Raw genomic sequence first — 17005 nt, 5'->3', positions numbered from 1 at the left:
TTTGGTTATGAACTCGAACAATTTTAAAAACACTTTTTACTCTGTCCCAGATGTTTTGAATCTTAAGTGCAAAGATGCCAGAGAAATGTGGTTAATATTTTTCAAGGATAGTTTTTGAATTTAAAAGAAAATATCCAGTAGTGTTTAATAAAACAAGCACCCCCAAACCCATTAAAATAAATTGCTAAAATAATTCAATTTCTGTTGGAAAACATGGTAAGCATGGCATAACTTCATTTGTTTACATAGATTACCAGAAACATTTTATTCTTCAAAAAAAGAAATTTCTGTATCTCATATCTTTAAACCCAAAGTTATAAACTTTTGTTTTAGGTACCAGGGATGGAATCCAGAGGCCCATACATGCAAAGCATGCATTCAACTACTGAACTACATCCTTGGTCCTAAAGAAATTTAAAATTATTCTTTGGCTGTTAATTATACCTAATAAATGAGTCACTGATATCAATTCACAATAAATTTATTTCACATAAAAGAAAAAGCTTGCATTAATGAAAAATTCAGTAGAAAACAGTTCTGCTTTCAGTTGGGGCTCAAAAGTAGAAGCTGCTATTATTAGTAAAACCTCAGTAGAAAGAATTTGTAAGAAAACATTCTTGGCATGAAAGCTCTAACATAAATTGTGTGATGAAATATTTACCATGCAACTTCAATGGCAGAAAGGCCGGTATCTGATGGCAGATATTTTCTTTTTAGTCTCTTAAGATATTAACAAGGAAGATAGTTATAAACCTGTTTTATTCAGTTAATTGTATATAAATATGGCATCATCATGGGTAATCTCCCAATGGCCCGACTATTTAATTGAGCAGTTCTAAGTAAGTAATTGGCACTCTGCCCTTCTGATTTCCTCTTTCTCCCATGAGCCAGTCTGAATCCATTCCAGCGACACTGAACACAGTGATTACCTATAAAAGAAAATATTTCCAGATATAAGCTATATTTTAAAAATGAACAGAAAACCAAATTGAAATTTAATTAAAAAATTATTCATTATCAAAGGACTGTATCAGTTTTATAGTTAGAGGATTTTATTAGAGGCAAGTTTAGAAATCTCCCAGTTATTCAGCAGTTACAAGTTTTCTTTTCCTTCCTTCTTTTGGCAGGAAGGGGAGGCGGGACTTCTTGGGGCTACTCCTGGTAGAGCAGTGGGCCTGATGGTTCTGTGCCCCAGCGCTTGAGCCCAATGACATGGGGCTGCTCAAGCTAAGTGGTGCTGGGGGTCACCTGGACCACCTCTGAGTGCCGGTGACTGACTGAACCCTGGGCCTGGGCTTCAGCTCTTTGAGCTATTACTTCAATTCCTACTAGTTACAAGTTTTATTTTTTTTTTGGGGGGGGGCGGGGATGGGGTGGGAGTGGGGAGTTGGGTAGGTAAAAACTCCATGGTGCTCTGGGCTTACTCCATGCTCTATATTCAGGGATAAGTCCTTATAGTCTTCAGGGCACCATGTGTGGTGTCAGGGATAGAACCACATAAACTTCTTAACCCTAAATTATTTCTCCAGTCCCAGTTAAAAGCTTTAAGTATTTCTGTGGTGCTCTATATTGTTAAGGAATAACAGAAATTTTATAAAACGTTAATATAGGAACTGGAAATGTGGCTCAGTGGTAAAGTGCTTATCTTGCACGCCTCAGATCTGGGTCTGATTTCTGATTCCATACCCCAAAAAGGTTCATATAACTAACCATCTTAATAGCTAGTAAAGTATCCAGGATTAACTGTTTGTAAATAGTGAATAAATTTGCATTTTGTTACAAAACCAGAAGGCATATCAATCTATGGCATTTCCTCCCTTATATCCACACATCACTTACCTCATCTGCCAGAAGTGACAACTCACTACTGTTTGCAGCATCATAATCATACAAAACCCTGGCCTTCCTGCAGCCACCGCTCTCCTTAAGGTTAGTGATGTTGGAAGAAGATGTCATTGTTAAACCACTTGCTGAAGTCAAGGTAGAAGAACCAATCACATTTGATGCAGAAGAGGGTATACTCGCCACTGACGCCTGATTGTTGTTAGAATGGTAACTGGATGGAAAACTGTTGGAAAGAAAACAAATGCTCGATTTCCAAGTGATCAAAGCTCCTGAATACCACTTGGTGGCACTGTTTACTTTCTACTAACGTCACTTTGGCTAAAGATTTACAACTGCTAATAATACTTTAATGGCAAGGGGACAGTTTAGCATTTCTCTTTGCAATTTATATGAAAAAACATCAGATTGCTTTTCAAGTATGAAACCTCGTAAGTTTGTTTTAAAGCTGTATTTGCAATTGCAAAACAGATTTTGCAAAGGGGTGGGTGTGGGGAACGGGAGAGGAGATGGAGATATTGGTACCACCAGTACCAGAACACTGTTTATCTGAAACACTGCTGTCAACAGTAATATAAATCACATTACCTAAGTTAAAAATGTATTAAAAATTAACTTTAAAAAGTTTCAAGAAGCATAACTGTTTTCCAGAAAATATATCCTTGAAACACTTAAAAATCACTATCAATTTTTTATTCTCTATGAATGTTTGTGTGAAAATAAAAGAAAGTCACTTAGAATTATATGCTACAAGAATGAAAACTATCTTATTTAAATAAAAAAATGGATTCAGTTACGTTTTCCTGTGTTTTAAATGATAAATATTTAATAAGTATCTAAGGAGCCAGGAATCATGACCATGAACTAAATGCAAAGATAAAATAGTACTATTACTTCATGGACATACAAATAGATGAAAATTCAAACATTCAAACAATGCATATTATGACTCATAATTAGAACAATGAAGACCTAAGGAGGAAATAGAACAAATTTCACAAGTTCATTTATTTCCCTTGGAAAGAGGGTACAGGAAGTTTTTTACAGAAAACATTGAAATCACCAAACTTAAAAATATAAAGACAGGGGCTGGAGCACAGTGGGTAGGGCGTTTGCCTTGCACACGGTGGACCCGGGTTTGATCCCCGGCATCCCATATGGTCCCAAGTACCGTTAAGAGTAATTCCTGAGTGCAAAGTCAGGAGTAACCCCTGAGCATCGCTGGGTGTGACCCAAAAAGCAAATATATATATATATATATAAAGATAACCTTGAATTTTCAGTTTACTATAAGTCTAATAGCTAAGTGAAACATCTGGCTTCTAATAATTTTAATCTAAAAATTACTAAGGTTGAAAATCATCTGTAAAATTTATTAAAAATTACTTTTGGTTTTCAGTATACATCTGGAATGTGTTCAGGGATTACTCCTGGCTCTGCTCCGAGGTCTATCATTTAGTCTTATTAATAACAGAATTCTTTGAAGGCAGAGAGATAAGTGAGATGTTAGCCCCTTGAATCATGCAGCAGTTCCACTGTTATGTGTGAGTTTACTGCAAGTTGCTGCAATAACTGGACTGAATGGCTCAGTTCCAAGCATTTATGTGACTTCAAGCAGAATGAAAATATGAATGGTTACCTGAGCAAAACCCTGTGTGGCACTCTCAGTTTTATGACAAAGGAAAAATGAAGCACTAAGTTCTTTTTTGCTTTAAAACTGTTGTGATGATGTAGGAATAAAATAGTGTTCTGCTTTCAGACATTAAACTTCTAACAAAGCTTTCAACACATAGAAGCACAAATCCTCTGCTGGTCCACAAGTAACCAGTAATACTTTTGTGAGGTCACAACTTCTAAGGCCACAGCTGCGGTACTCCAGCATGTTGCCAGTGCTGATCAGGGGACCATGGGTGCCAGAGACTGAAACAGGGGCTCCCAGATGCAAAGCAAGCTGGCTAGCCCTATAAGCCCTTCTGAGTCTTCATAACACATTTGTAAGATCGAAAACGGCATTGTGGAATGCCTAATTTCATTCTAGGTCCAGTTTGAACAATTATATACAGAAAATAAAAAGACTTAAAAAACCTTGTCATTGAAATAACATCTCTTGGTGTTTGTTCAAGTCACTTATAACTCCCTTGTTTAATGGCTCCTCACTACTTAAATGCCAATTTCTTTACTATTACTGACTACGACAATACTGTGTCAGGCCCTTGCTTAATTCTTCTAGCCTCATCTCTCATTCTCTTAGCTTGAACAGTATGTTTCAAACAAAAAGAACTACTGACAGTTTCCTGGACTTGTACATTCTCTTTTGTCTGGTCCTTTTATGTTCTTCTGTCAGGAATATTTGTCCTTGCTCCTTTTTCATCAAGACTAGTTCTACAGAGATAATTTCACCTGTGTTACTGTCAGACCCATCTCCAGTTGAGTCACATCTCCACATCTCCAGATCTCCAGTCACATCTCACCATCTCCACCAATCTCTATTTTCTATACAGTCTTTAACTGTTTATGAGAGCAGAGAACACGTTTGCCCTGTATATAATTTTATTTCCATTTTCACCTTATAGTGAAGGCAAGCACTGTAGCCTATTTTGTTTGATATAAGTCTAGAATATAGAACAGTGTTTGACAATGATAGGTGTTCTTTAAACAGCTGATAAACAAATGATTGAAATATGTGCTTTAAATGCTACTGTTTTGCTTTAAAGCATATTACCACGCTCAAAGTAATATCAAAGGGCTTGAAATCTTATAGAACTTAAAATATTTCAAAACGTTTTTGTGTTTTTTGGCCACAACTGGCAGTGCTCCGGGTTAACTCCTCGAGTGCTCAGTGATACACATGGGGTGCTAGGGTAAGCTGTACGAAAGGCATGTACCTTACAGGCTATAGTATCCCTTTGACCTTCCCTTTAACACCTTCTATTTAACAACAATAAGAAAACAGAGAGTCTCTTGCCTGCATGCCTGGCTGTCTTCCCCAGGACCCCTCGGAGGGGATGGGCTCCAGCTTCCCTCTCCACCCTGAGCAGAGCCGAAGGCGGCTGAAGACCACTGAAACCTAGCTGCAGCCATGCTCAAGGCCCCTCTCCACACGTTCGGACAGGCCTCATGCATGAAGGTACCGGCAGAGGAACCCAGGTGTGTAATGCCATCAACGGCCAACATCCAGAGACTTAAAAGCAAGCTCCCAGAAGCGATATCTTATAACCTACTTCTCCCTCTACTACTTCTTGCTAGTGGGAGAAACTAGCAAGCTACTGAGAGTTTCCTGCCCACATGGGAGAGCCTGCAAACTTCCCCTGGTGCATTTATATGCTAAAGCCAGTAACAATCTGGATCTCATTCCCCTGACCCTGAAAGAGCCTCCAATGTGGCATCCTTGGGAAGGCCGAGTGGAGAGAGGCTTCTAAAATCTCAGGGATAGGACGAATGGAGAGGTTACTGAGCCCGCTCGAGAAATCGACGATCAACAGGATTTCATGATCGTGAGCATGATCGTGAATAAAAATACAATGAACAAGGGACTAGGAGATAGCCCTGCAGTTAGGGAGTGTTCCTAGCACGCACCCAGTCTGGGTTTGCATCCCAGTTCCCCAAGCATCTCCAGGTGCAGTCCAGAAGGCCCTTAGCTCCTCTGGGGTTATCCAGGTACCCCAGCACCACGGCATATCTCCAACACCTCAGGGCCCAGGTAGCATCACATCCTCAGGCCCTTGAACCTATGGCTGGTTGACCATTGGGTTCCCCAACCTTCTGAGCACTGTTTGGGAGGTACCTCTCATAACACCCCCCACCCCCATGAGAAAAAACAAATGTGGGTTAAAAAAATACAAACAAACCATAAATTTTTATGTCTCAGGATAACTTTCTTAATCAACTGAAAGAGGCATTCCATGAAAAGTGAATTAAAACATGTTTAAGCTTTAAAACAAAATAATTAAGAACTGAAATTGTCTCCCCAATCTTATTTATATTCTTTGTCAGAAACTCAAAATGTTATCTCAAAAATGATTACTTTCCTTAAGAAAAAGCCCTGATTTTAAGCAAGCAAACACGTCTTTGATTCCTTTAATCTTCAGCTCTATTATTATGTAGTATTACTATGCAATAAGCCCTAAATTTCTTCTCGTATTATGAGTTTCATAAAAGGAAATGCTCACCTTCCCAGTTGTTTCTGGAGGTCTAACATGTACTGGTAGCACTGTGCATAGTAAGTCATCTGGGCTTCTACAAAGTCATTCAGACAACGAAGGTGATGGGCCTGGAAGGAAAAGTTACAGTCAGCTCTACAGTCAATGAAAAGTTATTAAATGCGAAGGGGAAATAGCGCGAAACTGTTTGTGCTTGTAGAAAGAATCACCAGTAGCTAGCATTTTATTATACAGCTTATAAAGACTGACCTTAGTGAACTACACAGTAACAGAACAATTAGTTAACAAAAATCAACCATAGGATTTTGTGAAGGTACCAGAATGAGGCATAAGTATTTAATATATCTATTCATATACCTTGGGAAATGGCACAATTTAAAACTTCTTTATTGAAAGAAAAATGGAATTTAGCTTTACCTCCCCATGTTGGCTTAGGACACATTCTTCTATTTCAAGTAAATTTTCAATGACTGAACACTCACGTGTGTGCTGCTGATTCCTTCTAGCAGAAGTCTAGTAATCTCTGCTTGACGATCAAATTCACTTTGAGTTATCCTTAATTCCTGTTCAGACTTGAAATGGAGCATGGTTTTAGAATCTCAAAAGACTTGGTCAATTTTGTGTACATTTGTTTAGACAGTTAAAAGATTCCCCAAACCCCAAACAATAATCAGGCAGTTCCTTAATTTAACTTTGTACCCAAAACATTTCCTGGTTTCTACACCTTAGCTCCTATATTATCCTATCCACACTGAATTGATTTCCCTAACAATAAGCTTACTTAAAAGCATTCATTAATGCAAAAGTCTAATGATATATACATAAAAGCCTAAAGAACCTACTATGAGAGAGTCATTCTACTTTCATATATTTTCCATTATCAATTTTGCTTAATTTTAACAGCACAGAAATGTAAGGTCACATAATTTGTAAAATAATTCATGATTATTATAATTACTTTATTTTGAAATTAAAGACTGCCTTCAACCACAAATAAAAACTTCGAAGCAAATCCAATTTACTTCTTATGTTTAACTGTCAAACATAAATTTGTTTCTAGGACACAGTTCTTTGATTTTACATAAGTACAGAGTATACAAACTAATTTTTGTAGTTTTCAAACTTTGCCTAAAATATATTTAAGCAAAAATATAATTTAAAAGCTGAGCTAAAGTTTTCCTGCAAGTTATGGGTGACCTGTATGTAGTTAAGTGGCATAATATAAATCAGTTCTCTACAGGAAAAACCCCAACTTTAATATCTTGATTTTTATGGTATAAATATTCGCAACAGAGTGGTTTTCTAGCTACCAACATTATGTCACCAACCATGGAACTGGGAAGAGGTGAAAAAGATAATGAATAACCCAAATAATGGCTTCAACTGTCTGATACTGGTTTGTGCTGGAAATAAACACCTCACTGAAAATTTAACTTATCTAAATATACACAGTAAATACTGCCCACCCTCCTAAAATTTTCAAACATTTAGCCATAGTTGGTTGACAGTAAAAGGGGAGGAAAAAAAAATTCTATAGTTTATTCCCTAACAGCGAATCATCTTTTATGAAATGTTACTATACTAGCTTCTAATTCATCTTTCCAGGTTAAATAACTTAAAAAAAAAAACTCCTTAAAAAATTCTAAGACTGTAATAAGTATGAAAATGAGGTCTGACTCTTCTACAAAGCGGTAGTAATTAAAACAGCATAGTACTGGAATAAAGGCAGAGCCTCGGACCAATGGAACAGGGTAGAATATCCTTTTACTCTCAAATATATGATCATCTAATCTTTGATAAGGGAGCAAAGAATGTGAAGTGGAGCAAGGAAAGCCTCTTTTACAAATGGTGCTGGCAAAACTCGACAACTACATGCAAAAAAATGGGCTCAGACCTCTACCTAACACCATGCACAAAACTCAGATCAAAATGGATTAAAGACCTCGACATCAGACCAGAATCCATAAGGTACATTGAAGACAAGGTCGGCAGAACCCTCCATGACATTGAAGTCAAAGGTATTTTTAAAGATGACATTCCACTGATCAAGCAAGTGGAAACAGAGATAAATAAATGGGACTATCTTAAACTGAGAAGCTTTTTCATCTGAAAAGATACAGTGACCAGAATACATAGACAATCTACAGAATGGGAAAGGATATTCACCCAATACCCATCTAATAAGGGGTTGATATCAAGGATTTACAAGGCACTGGTTGAACTCTGTAAGAAGAAAACATCTAATCCCATCAGAAAATGGGGCGAGGAAATGAACAGAAACTTTCTCAAAGAAGAAATCCTAATGGCCAAATGGCACATGAAAAAATGCTCATCACTAATCATCAGGGAGATGCAGATCAAAACAAAAATGAGATATCATCTCATATAACAGAGACTGGCCCACATCCAAAAGAACAAAAGTAACTACTGTTGGCGAGGATGTGGGGAGAAAGGGATGCTCCTTTAGTGCTCTTGGGAATGTCGACTGGTTCAGCTGTTTTGGAAAACAGTATGGACATTTCTCAAAAAATTAAAATTGAGCCCCCATTTGACCCAGCAATACCACGTCTGGGAATATATCCTGAAGAGGTAAAACAGTATAGTAGAACTGATATCTGTACTTGTATGTTCATTGCAGCACTGTTTACAATAGCCAGAATCTGGAAAAAAAACCCTGAGTGCCTGAGAACAGGTGACTGGTTAAAGAAACTTTAGTACATGTACACAATGGAATACTATGCAGCTGTTAGAAAAGATGGTCCTGAAATTTGCATATAGGTAGATCAATATGGAAAGTATCATGCTAAGTCAAATGAGTCAGAAAGAGAGGGACAGACATAGAATGACTGCACTCATTTGTGGAATATTAAGTAACAGAATGGGAGACTGACTCCCAAGAATAGTAGAGATAAGTACCTGGAGGATTGCCCCATGGCTTGGAAGCCGGCCTCACATGCTGGGGGAAAAGGCAGCTCAGATAAAGAAGGGACCACCAAGTAAAGGGTGCTAGGAGGGCCCGGTCGGGATGGGAGATGTGTGCTGAAAATAGATTATGGACCAAACATGATGGTCACTTAATACCTCTATTACAAACCACAACACCCAAAAGGAGAGAGAGCAAAACGGATGTCCTGCCACAGAGGCAGGATGGGGTGGGGGGAATGAGATGGGGGTGGTGGGAGGGATACTGGAATCATTGGTGGTGGAGAATGGGCACTGGTGGAGGGATGGGTACTTGATCATTATATGAATTATATGAGTGAAATGCAAGAAGCACGAAAGTTTGTAAGCCAGTAACTGTACCTCATGGTGATTCATAAATAAAAAATCACTAAAAAAAAAGAGGTTTGAAACTTTTATTTATTTTTTTAATAAAGTAGAAAAGTTTACTGGAAAGCACTCAAGAAAGAAAAACTTCCCATGTTGGGAGGAACTTAGAATAAGACCACGTTAGACCAAGTTGGATCTTTTACTTTTATCCCCTTTCCTTCACTCTTTGATGAAAATAATCCTAAGCCAGTGAATTAGTCAACAATAAAGCAACTAAGTTTCATCTGAAAGACATCATAAATCAGAAAAAGTCCTAGGAGAAGAATCAATGTTCTTGCAAAGGAAAGTGTTACGGAAAACCAATTAACCACCGTGTAACATCTGCAATATTCACTAATTCTGCTTTATTGAACACAGTAATTTTGATTACTGTGAAATCAAATTACAGAAAAGCCAAGTATAAGTGAACTTCAAAAAGAAATTAAATTAGGTTGGTTTCATATATGCCTTTGACTGTGAAAATACAATTTGAATAGATTTTTTTAGCAGAAAATACTCAAAGATAGTTTCTATAAAAGGCATAAGCAAATAGCTGTGCAGATTTAAAATGACCAGGTGGTATAAAATGGAAATATGTTTTGAAGAATAGCGCTTGCGTGCACACAAACTTTGAAGGCTGGGGTTGGATCCCGACACGGCATAGTTCCCTGAGCACTGCTGGGACCAACCACCGGGTACAGACACGGGAATAACCCGTAGTACCACACTATGTGGGGGATAAAAACACTTTCAAAAATCAGTAAGAACAAAAATGTCTTCTATATTTGAGCAAAATTCAATTGTGAAGGCACCATGATCCAAAGCCTAGAATGTCATTACTTTTTACACTCTAGTCCTTTTATTTAGAAAAGGCAAATAAAAAAATATATCTAATTTCTTAAACACATTTTAGATTGGGTTGATTTTAACAGCTGACTGCCCCAAACCATCTATACTTCTGAAACATGTAACTGTGATCATCTGATAGTCTAAGATAATTGAAATTAGATTCAGCACAATCAATTTACTTAGGAAGAAAATGATTCCTATTAGATAAAAAAAAATAACAACAAACAGAAATGAATTCAATTAATTTTTTTCCCTTAAAGTTTTGGTCCTTTAATTTTACAAGTTTTGCTCTGCAGGCAGAAGACCCTAGGTTCAATCAATGGCACCAAAAAGAAAAGGGGTCAAGGTTGCACTAAAGACCTACTACTTAGAATTACTGTCAAGTGGGGATTAACCGATTTATAGTATACGATACCATAACATGAGTTAAGAAAAGTGAATGAAAGTTCTTTTAGGATGTAACTTGGGAAAAGTTCAAGAATTTGTTGATGTGTGGGCTAGAGAAACAGTCTAAAGGGCACATGCTTTGCATGTGAGGTCCAGGTGGGTCGCCCACACCCCCAGCAGTGTGCCGGAGCACCACCAGGACTGGTGACTCCAGAACAGGGCACAAGTCGCCCTGAGGACTCCTGGTTGTGGCTACACTCACTCCAACCCACCCCCCATCTCTGCCACCCACCTCCACCCAAGTTTTTGTTGGATTGTGTATCAAAACTGGAAACTTTAGGCCAGAAATTTTACTCATGCTTCTGAGGCAGATGCATGCTAAGAGTTAGTAACTTGTAACTCTTGTTTTCTTTATGGGCTTAAATCTGAAAATATCCCAAAAACAGTTTTTTAAAGTATATACTTTAAAACTATAATGCTAATGTGAGAAAAAAAATCCACTTTTATGTATTTCCTTTGTTTTCTTACATAGATAGTAGAATTGTTTCTTTAGTTTCTTCCCAATTATTAAGCTAAAAATTTCTCAAAATTGTTGACAATGTAGAATCAAATCACTTTTTTTTCCCCTTTGGAGCGACAGCAGAGCTGGTAGGGTGTTTGCCTTACACATGGCCAACCCAGGTTTGATTCCTCCATCCCTCTTGGAAGGGCCTGGCAAGCTACCCGTGGCGTATTCAATATGCCAAAAACAGTAACAGCAAGTCTCACAATGGAGATGTTACTGGTGCCTGCTCGAGCAAATTGATAAACAATGGTAGGACAGTGCTACAGTGTACCTCTCTGCCTACTAAATGGGAAGAGACCCTGGTTCTCTTGTTCAACCTATGGCTCTTTCCCCTTTTTGACTAAGAGTCCAGAAAGAAACCAAAGGTCAACATGGAAACACAGCTAAGTTTATAAAGGGATTTCACAAAGGCAGCTGAGAGTAGAATCAAGAATTTCATACTGATTTTCTAAGTCACAAACAGTTCCATAATGAACGCACGCAATACTGTTTAGTCAGGAATTCTACAAAGTCATAAGATAAAAAGTTGGAGTGGTAAAACAATTAATAATCAGGGTCCACAACTGCCACCTGCCCTCAACTCTTTTGCCCTGCCCTCATCTGGAGATCAGATTTTGATATTCTCAACAAGGACAGTTATAAATGCTTCTGAAGACCTCAAAACAATGTGAAACAGATATACATAAGAGCCACAGCTTTTTTCTTTACATGTTTAGTTGTGTGATTACATCGCTCAGAGAATATTAGAAATTATGCTACGAGTAGACAAACTGCTAGTTCCAGTTGTATAAGGACAGTTTCTTAAAGTGATAACTGACACTGAGGGAGGAGACAGTATACATGAAAAACAAACAGAAAATTCAACTGTTATTGGATATTCATAATAATGATAAAATGTACAATTAGATGCTAGGCAGCATTTAAAAAATGACTGAGAAAAAAATTAGCTTTGGTGCTAGAGACCAACCTTCAGTTATCTAGAAGATAACTAGAGTTTTTTGGACTGTGTGACATAGTATATACATTTTTTCAAAGATAAAGGAAATATTTATCTTTGAAAACTGTGTTAGTTTTCTGTGTTTACTGTATTTTACACAGTTGTCATATAAATAAGCCAGTATTTAAAAAGTCTCCTGATAAGGTATTGTAAAGATTACCACTTAGTATGATTTTAGGATATATAAATACTATCTAGTATTTATAAGAGTATGTGCAAACCACATCTCTCCATCATTAGTCTATAGATCCATTCCTAGCCAACTAGCCTTCCCAAAACCTTTCCAAAAGTTTCAAACAGAACTTCCCATAATTTTCAGACTTTATAAGATGTAGTAACAAACAGTGACTGTCCCCACAGTAGCTACTCAATATATACTGAATGAATGACAAATAAGTTGTTTCATTAATTCTGTAGTAATAATTTACTTACTTTTGTCACTTCCTCTGCCCAAATCTAGCCAGCATTAAAAATTAAAGAAAAATATAGAGCATGAAAGAAAGTTGGAATTTAGTATTTTCTACAACTTAGTATAGAAAAATGTATTTTAATTCAAATGGCATATTTTCCTGTTCTAGAATTATACTAACAGATTAAATACAATAGCAACTAAATCAGTATAGCTTACCATACTGTTAAAATCTCATTTATATAAAAAATACTATCAATTTTTGGTTTCATACTAATTCTACAAATTACTAAGAAAAAGTTTCTCAAATTGGGAGTATGTAATGCCTCTTAGTTCTAGTTTTCTCATTTGTAATATTAGAGATGTGGGATAACTTCTGCTTTCTCATTTAGATATAAAATTCTAGATATTTGGAAATTAAAGCAAGGATAAACAGACACTGGACACTGATATATCCATTTTGGATAGCATAATAAATGAGATACAATGAGTATAAATTGACTAAGTTAAAATACATCTTAGTATAAGTAGATGACAGGTAGTAAAGCAACTGTCAAAAACAAAAAAAGCAGAATATAAAAGTCCTGCTAATTGTTACAAGAGTATTTTACCTAATATAATCTCATACTTTCATTTACCTACATAAAGGACAATGAAAATATATTAATGCATTCTCTTGCTAATTTACTGAGGGCTTTAATTATAGTTTAGAAAAAGAAAAATGCACATAAAATATTGTGTATAATAACCTTTCTTATTACATGGCTCTCCCACTCCCTGCTTTTAATTCAAAGCTAATGGCATAAAAGCAATCACTGATATTTCTAAATTAATCTGTACTGCAGAATTCATGACACTTAAATTTCCTAAAAATCTCAAACATTTCCTTAAATCAAGTTCAATATATACACTGTATATATAGTAAGGCTCAATTCTCATTCCAATTTTTTGCCAAGTATTGTCTGCAACTTAACTGAACTGGCACTCAATGGGGAATGTATCTTGACACCACAGAAATACATAAACTACTGGATTTGGTTTAGTTTGAAATTACATTTGCTTGGAAAATAAGGTTTATACTGAAGATACTGATATACAAAAGCAATTTGTAATAATTTGGACGTTATCTATACCTTTCTCTTAGTAAGTTTTCTTAGTTTTTCTTGCTAAAAGAGAATATACAAAGTGCCAGTAAGATTAATATATTTTATTGGGTATAAAAGGCACTATATTTTATAAGTATATACATATATATATATACACAAAACTTCAGATTCTACAACATGAATTTTGTATACCTAATATATTTGGCAATTAGAACATACAATTTCACTTAGCATTCCCTATATTTTTTGTCATAGTGAATGCATGTCTTTGACTATTTCGGACTTATACATGCATATAGTAGCAAGAGAAGGCACTTTATTCGAGATGTAAAAAACACAGTAGGCCAACAAACCTTCAGCCATTTTACATGCAGGAAGTTGAGCATGTAAGAGAAATTTACCATAATGTTATCTCCTTCATGGCGACTTGAGTTTAGTTGCTTAAGTGCATAAGTAAGAGACAAAGAAAACATTATACCAATAAGCACTGTGAAACAAGTTACTTCTGCACAATAAAGAAGACATAAACAAGTGTTAAATTGACAGAGCTTATAAAATGGTTTTCCATTAAAAAAACTATATTGTTCTAAGAATTTCATACAGTGGTATCTATTTAATTTTTCCAGAAGATTAAAATTTTTAATAACAAAAAGCAGAATTGATGATTAACTTAAAATTAGAATTATTCAGGGTGGGGAATGTGGCTCACTGGTAGAGTACATGCCTGGCATGGCACTGGCGTAAAACCCCCCTCACTAAAAAAAAGAAATAAAGAGAATAATTTAGGAAAAAGTCATTTTAAAAATTGTCAACTTTTAAATTAAATTTTCTACTATGGCAGTTCTTCCTACTCACAACTTTTCTATATTTTTTCTTTTTTTTGGGTTACACAGGGCAATGCACAGGGGTTATTTCTGGCTCGGCATTCAGGAATTACTCCTGGCGGTGCTCAGGGGACCATATGGGATGCTGGGAATCGAACCTGGGTCAGCCTTGTGCAAGGCAAACGCCCTACCTGCTGTGCTATCACTCCAGCCCCATAACTTTTCTATTTAAAGATTGCTTTAATTCTTTGAATATCTGATGCCTTCCACCACATTCTTTTTTAACCAGTCTCAGTCAAATTTTGGCATACTCAAAAGAAATATGAAATGCATATCAAATCCTTATATTTTTAATAAACTTGAAATTCTAATATAGGTATATTAAACTTAAGGTTATAGGATTGTATTAAAATTTTACTCAGTACAAACTATGGGGATAAACTGCAGTGAAAATGCTTTAATGAGTAATGCTTAAATGTGAAAATGTTTAAATGAGTAAAGGTTAAATGTGAAAATGTTTAAATGCTTAAATGGGTAGGGTGGCTTATTCATGATATTGTTACTTGAAGATGTATTTTCTGTCAAATTTGATACTAATACTCAAAAGAGGTGAAATTAATAAATATTAGAGAGCTTGGAATATGATTTTTTTAAATTAACAAAACTCTAATTTTCTTTAAACTTTACATATGACTAAGAGTAAACCTGGGCTGGGGAAATAAAATAAAAATAGCTCAAAGGGCTTCCACAATGGTAGCTGAAGAGGTCACTCTAACCCCAGACTTTCTCTGATTTCAGTTTTTTATAGATTTAATGAATTACTAATTTGGGGACTAAGTATTCCTCTACAATTATGGTTTAAGACCTATGAATGTTTTCTTAAATTTGTTCACTAGTTTCCAAACTTTTTAATTCCTTATTGGTATTAATTCTGAACTTTATTGAGATGACAGATAAAAAAGCTAAATCTTTGCTGTCCTCAGTTCTCAATCTACTATGGTAGATTCAACTTTCTAATAATAGGAAATGTGTTAAAGAAAAAAGCAAATAAAAAAGTAAATCCAAGCTTGTAGTGGGTTTTATTTTTCTATATTCTTCAAGTAAATAAAATAGAAATACAAGGAGGAAATGATCACAAAATATAGATATGCTTCAAGCCTTATGCTTTCTTATGCTTTAATAAGCCAGGAGGATTTTTTTCTTTCTGGAGTATTTCAGATTTACTCCTATATAGCTAAGAAAAACAAGTAGATTATCAAGGAGGAAAACAATAAAATCAGAATTTTTAATCAGATGAACATTTTAAATATTTGGCTACAATTAAACTTTGTTTTGTGCAATATGCAAATTCTATAAAATTTGAGTATAAGTGAAACTTGAGAATTCTTTTGTAGAGCTTTTTATTTTAACCTTTCCACCTAAAAAGCAACTATAAGGAAATTTTTTAATTGGCACTTGACAAAAATATTCTTATTCAAAAATCACTTAGCACAAGTAGGCTTTATGAATAAGAGATTTTCTCATTTCAAATATGGATTTGTAAATGATTCTTATTTATCTTAATGACAAATTTTCCTGATTATGCATTTATCTTTAAAATGTTCCACTTTACTATATAAAATTTATTGTTAGAAACTGGAATCTAGTATACCAACTGAGACTTTCTGTCACCTACAGAACTAATTTCTAAAATTCTGGCTTTGCAAAATCCTGTTTAGGACAGTTAAAATCTTGATGATGATGTTCTGGTAAGTTCTAAGATGAAATACTAGTGAAGTCTTGCCAAACCTCACTAATTTCCAGCAGGAGCTTCTAGAAACCTAAAGGGAAACCATCTAGAAAATGTTTTGCTTTTATAAGGTGTGTAGATAGTCTCAACAGACAACACTAACATTAAATATTTCAAATCACTATCAAACTTTACTCTAAATCAAATCTCAAACTATTATCCCCCAAAATAAGAAGACATAATAGATTTCTATCAGCATTGTGATAATATGTTCATTAAGGTAATTATTCTGGATAGTGTAAGTATTCTAGAGAGAGTGAGTTGGAAACAGAAGGTAGGGGAATATCATGCCTCACAACAAAGCCTATTCGTTAGCTCAAAGTAAGAATTACCTTGTTACTTTCCTCTAATATAGATTTGTTTATACTGTACTATCTTAAAGGTGTTCTGAGTCAAATCTGATTAATCTCTTTAAAGTCTGGAATGGAGGCATAAACAGTATAAATATTAAATTAAATAAGCTTACAAAGAAATCTCCAAAGAAATAATGTATTATATGCAATTATACAAATACTAATATATAAAGCCATTGAATTTCTATTTAGTCTATGCCCACTCAATTATAAATGATGGTGTCAGTGATACCTGGTTATCAGTGTGGAGCTGGGGCTCCACAGCTGCACCCGGAGACACTTCAGGCACCATGTGGTGCTGGTAACTTGAACCTGGTTCAGGTGCATGCTAGCTGAGTGCTCTAACTTTGGTACCACCTCCCTACCTTGTGAGGTTGCTTTGATAAAAAATATTCAAGAACTTATTTATCCAAAT

The 17005-nt window shown here is 35.6% G+C and overlaps 1 protein-coding gene across 4 annotated transcripts in view; it reads right to left on the bottom strand.

Annotated features, from left to right (window-relative positions):
• Positions 1-465: 465 nt before the first annotated feature.
• SH3GLB1 (SH3 domain containing GRB2 like, endophilin B1) overlaps positions 466-17005 on the bottom strand; it is a 42436-nt gene continuing 25896 nt past the window's right edge. For 2 of the 4 annotated variants that reach the window (XM_055139655.1, XM_055139658.1), the window contains exons 6-11: positions 13978-14064; positions 12542-12565; positions 6485-6574; positions 6012-6112; positions 1840-2068; positions 466-929 (exon numbers count right to left, since the gene is read on the bottom strand). In XM_055139655.1, coding sequence (XP_054995630.1) covers positions 822-929; positions 1840-2068; positions 6012-6112; positions 6485-6574; positions 12542-12565; positions 13978-14064 — 639 coding nt within the window. In that variant the 3' untranslated portion in view covers positions 466-821. The remainder of the gene's footprint in view (positions 930-1839; positions 2069-6011; positions 6113-6484; positions 6575-12541; positions 12566-13977; positions 14065-17005) is intronic. The other 2 variants (XM_055139656.1, XM_055139657.1) reach the window with 2 other exon arrangements.

Source organism: Sorex araneus, chromosome 5 (genome assembly GCF_027595985.1).
Source record: "Sorex araneus isolate mSorAra2 chromosome 5, mSorAra2.pri, whole genome shotgun sequence".
Taxonomy (NCBI): Eukaryota; Metazoa; Chordata; class Mammalia; order Eulipotyphla; family Soricidae; genus Sorex; species Sorex araneus.
Note: the sequence above shows the minus strand (reverse complement) of the source record. Positions and strands in the feature narration are given on the sequence as shown.